This window comes from Salvelinus alpinus, chromosome 23 (genome assembly GCF_045679555.1).
Source record: "Salvelinus alpinus chromosome 23, SLU_Salpinus.1, whole genome shotgun sequence".
Classification (NCBI taxonomy): Eukaryota; Metazoa; Chordata; class Actinopteri; order Salmoniformes; family Salmonidae; genus Salvelinus; species Salvelinus alpinus.
The window spans coordinates 42,660,444-42,670,958 of record NC_092108.1 but is presented as its reverse complement, the minus strand read 5'-3'; the positions used below and the strand labels follow the sequence as shown (position 1 = coordinate 42,670,958).

Here is a 10,515-nt window from a genome sequence, read left to right as displayed (position 1 = left end):
TGTAATTAACGGGAGAAAATGCAATAATATTCAAGAAGGTGAGAGGATGAATAAGGTGAGGTCACGCAGGCGCACACGCATCCTAAATTGACAGGACGATGCTGAGCTGCACTCCCATCATTCTATGAGCAGAGGAGGATCCCGACACACCGATAGTGATAGAACCAACGCCTCTGGATCAGAAAAGCTCTATTATAATCCGATAGAGTTATCGCTGTAACCATGTCCGCCGGAGGAGACTTGGGGAACCCTCTGAGGAAATTCAAACTGGTCTTTTTAGGAGAACAGAGCGGTGAGTTGAGTCTTTTGGAACGCCTCGGAGGCTTGGTTATCAGTTGCCAAACATGATAACGCATCTTGAAGGCCATAACTGTATTCTTTGGTCTATTTTAAAGTTTTCACTATTTTGTATATGTGTTGAGAGTTTGTGTCATATGTTAACTCAATCAACCAATTCACTGGTTCCTGTCACGATTTTGTTTCTGTAGAAAATCTGATTAGTCATCCACTTCGATCTAAAACGTCATGAAATACAATGTAGGCTATCCTCCGCATTTTACCGATGTTATTTTGTAATTTCTCTATTTAATCATGTTTCATTGTATTTCATCATCATTGGTATTACAGATACAGTAAGCGACGTGATATATGAATTTGTATGTTTTGATGTGGTGCAGTGGCCGGCAGAAATATTCGCTCCGTTTCAAGATTACAATAACAATTTATCACAGTTCCATCGTTGACTATAGACTTCAACATTTAAACTTATTATATGATTAGCTATGATTCCCCCCCCCCCCCCCCCGGTTTAAAATGGTTAAATAGATAAATAGTTCCCATGTGTCATTTCGGGACACACCCAGGTTGGGCGATGTCTGTCGATTTTATAAACCTCGCAGTCACTGTCTCCAATCCGTTGACTCACCGTTCCAAATCATAATATCCTAATGGTCACGAATGGTCTGTTAGTGTCATAACATGATGATTTATTCAAGAATTCAATAATTTAGAGAACAATGACTGTTTACGTGGTTGATATGGCGTAGACTCTAGAGATCGATAGCTCTATAAACCTCTTAGAATACGTGGTCAGACATCAGACAGTCGGAGTGGCTATCCACCTCTGCTCGATCATGGTATTGAAGTGTAAAATACTATACATTTGGGCATTGTAATGGTTTATTTATAATATAATGGATTTGTGTGTGTGTGTGCATGCGTGTGTGTGTGTATGAGAGAGAGAGAGAGAGAGAGAGAGAGAGAGAGAGAGAGAGAGAGAGAGAGAGAGTGTGTGTGTGTGTCATGTCTATTCCATAACTGAGTGTATGTTCTTGTATGTTTGTGTGTATGTAATGGTAGCTGTCATGGCTTTCCATAGAAAAGGATGCTGAGATGTAGCTGTCCATGGTACTGCGCGTGTATGTGTGTGTGTTTGTTTCTGTGTGTGCATGTGTGTTATTGCATTTGTATGTAGCAGCCTAGTGGCTTTCCATAATGTATGCTGTTATGTAGCTGTCCGTGGTGCTGATTTCAAGCCTGTATTGGCCACTGCCAATTGTTTTCTGTAGGCTACTAATTGTGATGAGTGTCCCCTAAAACACTCACAGACCATTGATGATCTTTAGATCTTCAGGTTTTAACAATTAGCTTAACCTCATATTGTTTTGGGCTGTGAGTGATGAACATTGAGTAATGGGTGCTAACTAGGCTGTCATTCAGTGTACCTGTGATTGTGGGTTTCGTGTGTGTACGCGCGAGGGTGCTTGTGCATGCATACATACATTTATGTATGTATGTATATGAAGAGTTTCATCCCAAAATACTATATAGTATAACCATTTTCAGAAATGTTGGCAAATACGTTTTTTTTTGTTTAAAGAACTTCTGAAAGAGATTGGGGTTTCATGGCATGGGGTTATTAAATGACACTAGATGGGGTTTTTTTTCAGAGAGACAAACGGTCCCAATTTGTTGTATAACTACTTGTGTCTCTCAGAGACACAAGTAGCACTGCAAGGTGTTACACAGTCAAATGTGACAAATAATTACATTTTTTAATAAAGAACTGTACAAATGATACATTTGTGACATCAATGTTGAAAATATATATATATTTTACTAAATTAATCAATACAGTAATATGAGATCTGGGCTCTGGTCTAAAATAGGGCACTATAATAGGGAATAGGACTCTGGTCTAAAGTAGTGCACTATATAGGGAATAGGGCTCTGGTCGAAAGTAGGGCACTATATAGGGAATAGGGCTCTGGTCTAAAATAGGGCACTATATAGGGAATAGGGCTCTGGTCTAAAGTAGGGCACTATATAGGGAATAGGGCTCTTGTCAAAGTAGGGCACTATTAGGGAATAGGGTTCTGGTCTAAAATAGGGCACTATATAGGGAATAGGGTGCCATTTGGGACGAGCCCTATCTCTCTCTGAATATACGAATATTCAATTCCAGCAACAACAAAAAATTATATATAGCCCTTTGCAACAAAACCCATTTTAATACACATCTAAAATCTAGGAATAGAAATTCAGAAACCAGTAAAATTGTACACACACAAAAAAGTACCCATAAGCATTCATTTCTGATGAAAAAACACAAATGTGAAAAATTGGTGCATAAAGCTTTTTAGAAAATAACTTTGATATTCACCCCTGTGTTCTGTTCCTCTTCCAGTGGGGAAGACATCCCTGATCACCCGGTTTATGTACGACAGCTTCGACAACACATATCAGGTAAGACCTGGCTGCTTTATGTCATGTTCTGGTACAAACAAATGATAGGACAAGAATTACAGCACAAAGGGCAATACAAATCTAATTACAATAGACATGATTAGATTTGTGCGCTTGGCCTTCACACAAAATATATTTTTTAGGTTTCCTATCTATCACAGTACATCCTTTCCTTTGTGAATAACAAAAGATAGAGGGTGACACACTTTACCCTGTGTGCTATTATTGTGACACACTGTAACCTGTGTGCTGTTATTGTGACACACTGTAACGTGTGCTATTATTGTGACACACTGTAACCTGTGTGCTGTTATTGTGACACACTGTAACGTGTGCTATTATTGTGACACACTGTAACCTGTGTGCTGTTATTGTGACACACTGTAACCTGTGTGCTATTATTGTGACACACTGTAACCTGTGTGCTGTTATTGTGACACACAGTAACCTGTGTGCTATTATTGTGACACACTGTAACCTGTGTGCTATTATTGTGACACACTGTACCCTGTGTGCTGTTATTGTGACACACAGTAACCTGTGTGCTATTATTGTGACACACTGTAACCTGTGTGCTGTTATTGTGACACACTGTAACCTGTGTGCTGTTATTGTGACACACTGTAACCTGTGTGCTGTTATTGTGACACACTGTAACCTGTGTGCTGTTATTGTGACACACTGTAACCTGTGTGCTGTTATTGTGACACACTGTAACCTGTGTGCTGTTATTGTGACACACTGTAACCTGTGTGCTGTTATTGTGACACACTGTAACCTGTGTGCTGTTATTGTGACACACTGTAACCTGTGTGCTATTATTGTGACACACTGTAACCTGTGTGCTGTTATTGTGACACACTGTAACCTGTGTGCTATTATTGTGACACACTGTAACCTGTGTGCTGTTATTGTGACACACTGTAACCTGTGTGCTATTATTGTGACACACAGTAACCTGTGTGCTATTATTGTGACACACTGTAACCTGTGTGCTATTATTGTGACACACAGTGACCTGTGTGCTATTATTGTGACACACTGTAACCTGTGTGCTATTATTGTGACACACTGTAACCTGTGTGCTGTTATTGTGACACACTGTACCCTGTGTGCTGTTATTGTGACACACTGTACCCTGTGTGCTATTATTGTGACACACTGTACCCTGTGTGCTATTATCGTGATACACTGTAACCTGTGTGCTATTATTGTGACACACTGTACCCTGTGTGCTATTATTGTGACACACTGGACTTTTATTGCACAATTATTACGAATATCACTTTACTCTTGTTTTATTTGACAGGCGACCATTGGGATTGACTTCTTATCAAAGACCATGTACCTGGAGGACCGAACAGTAAGAAACTCTGTCAGTTACCTGAAATGAACACAGATCAACATGGACTACATTATTACATTTTAGGGGCCTAGCACCCTAACTAGTACAAAGCATCCTATTTGTCCTAGCATACTACACATACTAACTATACATACTATACATATTACTGCATACTGTAAATGAGTCATTCATAAATGATTATGGTGAAAGGAAGTTAAATGAACATGTTTGTAAAAGCTTGTTGTAGTTTAACAGTGTTGCTTAGCCAGTACTGTAGCTCAGTGGGCTTGTGTGTGTCTAGGTGAGACTGCAGCTGTGGGATACAGCAGGTCAGGAGCGCTTCAGGAGCCTCATCCCCAGCTACATACGGGACTCTACTGTCGCTGTGGTTGTGTATGACATTACAAGTGAGTGGCAGAACTCACACGACGAGCAGAACCGGATGGATGCACATACACACGCATGCGCACACACACACACACACACACACACACACACACACACACACACACACACACACACACACACACACACACACACACACACACACACACACACACACACACACACACACACACACACACACACACACACTGTGCCCTACAATGGCGTACATTGTAATACACAGTAACATCCAGTAAAAAGGTACATGATATATTTCCTTCCCAGACGTGAACTCGTTCCAGCAGACCTGTAAGTGGATTGACGACGTTCGAACAGAGAGGGGCAGTGATGTCATCATCATGTTAGTGGGCAACAAGACAGACCTGGAGGAGAAGAGGTGGGTGATCGTTTATGTCTGGTACACATGTTATTTATATATTAGGCCTACATACTGAATACATGCTGTATACAGGTGTTCTATCTTAATTTGACCAGTTTCTCACAGCAGGAAAATAATCCTGCAGCAACAGGACATGTGAATTTTTATGTGGATTATAATGAATGGACATTTTTATAGGAGTTGATACATTTTTTTGTTAGGATATTTTTGTGGCTTCTAAAGTTTGTAGGTGGAAATGAAAAACTTTAGAAGCCTTTTAAACCTCAAATACACTACAAGTTTGCAAAATTCTCTGCGACAAAAGAGTGATCAAATTCAGATAGTACATCTGTATCTGTTTTTGAATGCTTTGAACTTGGATAATCCTATCAAAGGGGTCTTTTGTCTGCCTTATTTTTACTTTTTCAATCCTTTAAAATTGACTACATATGGATTGAAATGATGAACATAAGTTACCTGATTTGATTTAATGCATCAATTGTTTAACGCCATTGGTTCTAAAAAAAACTGTTCAAACTTTCTAGAAAGTATTCCCCTTTAACATCTGAATGTATGCTTTGGTCTGATTCTCCCACAGGCAAATCACTATCGAAGAGGGAGAGCAGAGAGCCAAAGAACTGAACGTGATGTTCATCGAAACTAGTGCCAAAACAGGCACCAATGTCAAACAGGTGATTCTTCCTATAAACATTTTCAATTTCTTAATTAGGCACTTTATATGCTTCAAGTTTGACTCACTCAAGAATACACACTAAAAAAGTAGGGTTCCTCAAGGTTTTTTGGGGGAAAGATGATGGTTCTAAACTCAGAAAAAAAAGAAACTTTTTCAGGACCCTGTCTTTCAAAGATAATTCGTAAAAAATCCAAATAACTTCACAGATCTTCATTGTAAAGGGTTTCCCATGCTTGTTCAATGAACCATTAACAATTAATGAACATGCACCTGTGGAACGGTCATTAAGACACTAACAGCTTACAGACGGTAGGCAAATAAGGTCACAGTTATGAAAATGTAGGACACTAAAGAAGCCTTTCTACTGACTCTGAAAAATACCAAAAGAAAGATGCCCAGGGTCCCTGCTCATCTGCGTGAACGTGTCTTAGGCATGCTGCAAGGAGGCATGAGGACTGCAGATGTGGCCAGGGCAATAAATTGCAATGTCCGTACTGTGAGACGCCTAAGACAGCATTGCAGAGACAGGACGGACAGCCGATCATCCTCGCAGTGGCAGACCACGTGTAGCAACACCTACACAGGATCGGTACATTCGAACATCACACCTGTGGGACAGGTACAGGATGGCAACAACAACTGCCCGAGTTACACCAGGAATGCACAATCCCTCCATCAGTGCTCAGACTGAGAGAGGCTGGACTGAGGGCTTGTAGGCCTGATGTAAGGCAGGTCCTCACCAGACATCACCGGCAACAACGTTGCCTATGGGCACAAACCCACCGTCGCTGGACCAGACAGGACTAGCAAAAAGTGCTCTTCACTGACGAGACGCAGTTTTGTCTCACCAGGGGTGATGGTCGGATTCGCGTTTATCGTCAAAGGAATGAGCGTTACACCGAGGCCTGTACTCTGGAGCGGGATCGATTTGGAGGTGGAGGGTCCGTCATGGTCTGGGGTGGTGTGTCACAGCATCATCGGACTGAGCTTGTTGTCATTGCAGGCAATCTCAACGCTGTGCGTTACAGGGGAGACATCCTCCTTCCTCATGTGGTACCCTTCCTGCAGGCTCATCCTGACATGACCCTCCAGCATGACAATGCCACCAGCCATACTGCTCGTTCTGTGCGTGATTTCCTGCAAGACAGGAATGTCAGTGTTCTGCCGTGGCCAGCGAAGAGCCTGGATCTCAATCCCATTGGGCACGTCTGGGACCTGTTGGATCGGAGGGTGAGGGCTAGGGCCATTCCCCCCAGAAATGTCCGGGAACTTGCAGGTGCCTTGGTGGAAGAGTGGAGTAACATCTCACAGCAAGAACTGGCAAATCTGGTGCTGTCCATGAGGAGGAGATGCACTGCAGTACTTAATGCAGCTGGTGGCCACACCAGATACTGACTGTTACTTTTGATTTTGAACCGCCCTTTGTTCAGGGACACATTATTACATTTTTGTAAGTCACATGTCTCTGTGGAACTTGTTCAGTTTATGTCTCAGTTGTTGAATCTTGTTATGTTCATACAAATATTTACACATGTTAAGTTTGCTGAAAATAAACGCAGATCACAGTGAGAGGACATTTCTTATTTTGCTGAGTTTATGTGGAACCATACTGACCGAAGAACCCTTTGAGCCCTTCAGTAGTTCTTTGCATTTCAAAAAAAGGTTCTTTACAATTTTTGTGATAATTTAAATTATGGCGGCGGCATCATTCAAATATTTTTGGGCGTGGTTTGTGCCCTGCTCTTTTTGTGCAACCGTGAGTGAGAGTGTCATTCCAGTTTGTCTAATCTGTTGTGTAATGGTTTAACATGTTATAGCTGTATGTTTTGTGATTAATGGTGTTAATGAAAGACTCATGTATGGCCTTGTGTAATTTGAGAACAGTTGATTAAGTCAGTAGTTCTCAATAAGCTCCTCAGGGACCCAACTGTTGTCCCAGAGCTAGCATACCTGATTCAACTTGTTGATTTACACAATAGTAAAACCTATGGAATTTTTACACTACTAAAACCAAATTTAAAAAATTGTGTGGTTCTACCGAGGACTTACGAGGTTGAACCCCATAATGGTTCTATATTGCCCCAAAAAGGGTTGTAACCAATATAGATACAATATAGATTTTTTTTTTAATGGTTCTTTATAGAACCTTAGAAAAGGGTTCTTTATAGCACCATAAAGTTTCCACTTAGAACCTGATGAGCATAGTTCTTTATAGAACTTTCAAAAAAAGGTTACCTATAGCACCAAAAAGGGTTCTGCTGTGGTTGCAAGCCAAATAACTATTTATTTGGCACTATATAGAACCATTTCTTTATAGTGTGTAAGATTTATGCAGTGGAAATTCCTTTTAAGATGTAGTTTTATGTTAATTAAATTATATATTTTCAATGTATTTTCCTTTTTCTCTCTCCCCCTTTCTCGCTCCCTCTCTCTATCTCTAGCTGTTTCGACGTGTTGCAGCAGCCTTACCTGGGATGGAGAGCTTGGACGATGCGAACCCTGAAGGCAGTATCCTTTAGAACAGAGAGTCCCTGAGTGACTTAACAATCTGTCAACCAAGGCCCAGAACAGCAAAGAGAAACTCAGTGCAGAGAAAAATGATTTAACTCATTGTGGTTGCTGGCACTGTCACAAAGAAATAAGTAGAAATAAGCAGACATCTTCAGTGCAGTGAACCAGTAATATTACGTAGTTGATTGGTATGAATTCTATAGGACAGGGGGAGAGGATGCCCCCTAGTGGCGGTATAGCAGGGTAGCACCCTGTGCCTAGGGAAACATGATGAAGGACAGTGTGCGAGAGAGAGAGAGAGAGAGAGAGAGAGAGAGAGAGAGAGATCTGAGAGGAGTGTCTATTATGTTGCATTATAGTCTTCTCTGTTGACTCTTTTGGACCATAGTTTTGTGGTTAAGAATGGAATATGCAGATAATGTTTTATGTATTCCCTAAGTTTTTCCTTAATTGGATACTTTCCAGTGATTGACATTAAGCTGGACAAACCAGCAGAACCCACTGTCCCTGAGGGTGGGTGCTTGTGTTAATGCAGAGCTGTCGGACAGCTTCCTTCACACCATAGGCTTGTTGTGTTGCTTCCTACTGGTTAGCTTCCAGTTGACTTTTCTGATTGGATATGGGCTGCGTACCGTATATCTGATTGGACGAATCAAGTGTTATTTCAGTCTTCAGTTGTAAAATAGTGTATACTTTGTCAATACGTAAGTGCCAGAGAAGGAAAAAAAGAGAAAAAAAAGTTTTAGAAAATGAAAAAAGGGAGGAAATGGAATGAAACTCAAATTCTTTTCGCCATTATGTTTTGTATTTTTTTATATAAAAGGGAAAGCACCAAAAATGACACGTAAATTGGGAAAAGTGGGGAAGTCCATTTCCAAGATGGCTGCCCTGTCTGAATATCTGCAGCACGCATGCACGCCGATCTCAAACCTACAACCCTGGAGTGGCTCGACTAACTTAGAATGTTTTATAGCATATTAATAGCATACTCATATCAACAATGTGTTCCATTTGATATTCCCCACAGGCGTTGATTTACCATAGATTCACCCTTACTTACAGTACTATAGCTGTGAAAATATGTCACTCTCAATGGGCAACTTTTATAGAACACCTGTGCTGTGGTGAAAGAAGAAGAAAAAAACCAATGGAATTTCACAAGCCCTCCCCCTCTCCTCTCCTCCCCCTCTCCTCCCCCTCTCCTCTCCTCCCCCTCTCCTCTCCTCCCTCTCCTCCCTCTCCTCCCCCTCTCCTCTCCTCCCTCTCTCCTCCCCTCTCCTCCCCCTCTCCTCTCCTCCCTCTCTCCTCCCCCTCTCCTCCCCCTCTCCTCTCCCTCTCCTCTCCTCCCTCTCCTCTCCTCTCCCCTGCCCCTCTCCCTCTCTCCTGCCCCCTCCTCTCCTCCCTCTCTCCTCCCCCCTCTCCCCCCTTCCCCCCCCCTCTCCTCTTCTCCCTCTTCCTTCCTCCTTTCCCCCGGTAAAACACATTAAGCTCTACTGTACTGCACTGCACTGTATATAATAATGTAATATGTATGTTATGAACGTCCCTCGGTAGAAGTGGTCCTTGTTCACTGGTATGAATAATGTAATAATGTTTAATTATTAATAAATGAAAGATTAAAGGGCTTCACTTTCCTAACCATCCACACTTACCCATTGCGAAATGGTCTCGTCTGTCAAAATTGAATGATGAATTATTATAAACCTACAAAAAGATCTTAGAATATCTCCAGACTACTGTAATTACTTGAAATGCAGACCTGTAAGGTGTGGCACATTGAAATTCAATTGAAATTCAAGAATTAATTGGAATTAAAGAACAATTCACAACTCAATTCAGAATTGGCCCCGACCCTAATTGTTAAACTACTGAGTCAACCCGAGCAGCAGTGGACTGGCCTGGCTACACCTCCTACACAGTTGCTGGAACCGTGCTTGAAAGGACAATGTGAAAAGAAAATCACTGAGTCAACACAGCACTGTTCGCACAATAGTGTGAATAGGTTATATCTGAAATTACATTTGATATTTTAGTCATTTAGCAGACGCTCTTATCCAGAGCGACTTACAATTAGTGCATTCATTTTAAGATAGCTAGGTGAGACAACAACACCTCATACTCATATCAAGTACATTTTCCCTCAACAATGTTTTTTTATCAGCTAAGTCAGTGCTAGTGGGAAAAGACAAGAAAAGACCTTCGCGTCGTCATTTAGGGTGGAATCCTAACTTGAGATACAGGATGTCGACAATCACGTAAATCATGCATTGAGTCAATGAAAAATTAGTAATGGGAAGGGATCTCAAGTTAGGTTTCGGGCCAAAAGCAGAGGCCTGATTAGGAATGTATAATGTAATCTGTTGAGGGAGTGATAAGTATTTGAGGATGAGAAACAAAGGTTTGCAGTACCTTTAGAGACTTCAAGGGTTGACTTCAATGTAGTTATGCCGTCCAAAT

The 10,515-nt window shown here is 41.3% G+C and overlaps 1 protein-coding gene across 2 annotated transcripts; it reads left to right on the top strand.

The window, feature by feature from the left end:
• Positions 1-84: 84 nt before the first annotated feature.
• LOC139551067 (ras-related protein Rab-6B-like) lies at positions 85-9,701 on the top strand. Of its 2 annotated transcripts, none has more exons than XM_071362421.1 (8): positions 85-292; positions 2,687-2,745; positions 4,055-4,108; positions 4,392-4,497; positions 4,760-4,871; positions 5,452-5,545; positions 7,989-8,055; positions 8,524-9,701. In XM_071362421.1, the coding sequence occupies exons 1-8, from the start codon at positions 223-225 to the stop codon at positions 8,586-8,588; spliced, it is 627 nt and encodes a 208-aa protein (XP_071218522.1). In that variant the 5' UTR covers positions 85-222; the 3' UTR covers positions 8,589-9,701. The 2 variants fall into 2 exon arrangements, with proteins under 2 accessions (XP_071218522.1, XP_071218521.1); XM_071362420.1 differs by having other exon boundaries at positions 87-292; positions 4,055-4,120.
• Positions 9,702-10,515: the final 814 nt, after the last annotated feature.

Excerpts from the sequence above, each read along its gene's own strand:
- LOC139551067 (XM_071362420.1), top strand. The coding sequence starts at position 223 with ATGTCCGCCGGAGGAGACTTGGGGAACCCTCTGAGGAAATTCAAACTG. Across the intron at positions 2,746-4,054 it reads GCTTCGACAACACATATCAG|GCGACCATTGGGATTGACTT; the intron begins GTAAGACCTGGC and ends TTTATTTGACAG. Across the intron at positions 4,121-4,391 it reads ACCGAACAGTAAGAAACTCT|GTGAGACTGCAGCTGTGGGA; the intron begins GTCAGTTACCTG and ends GTGTGTGTCTAG.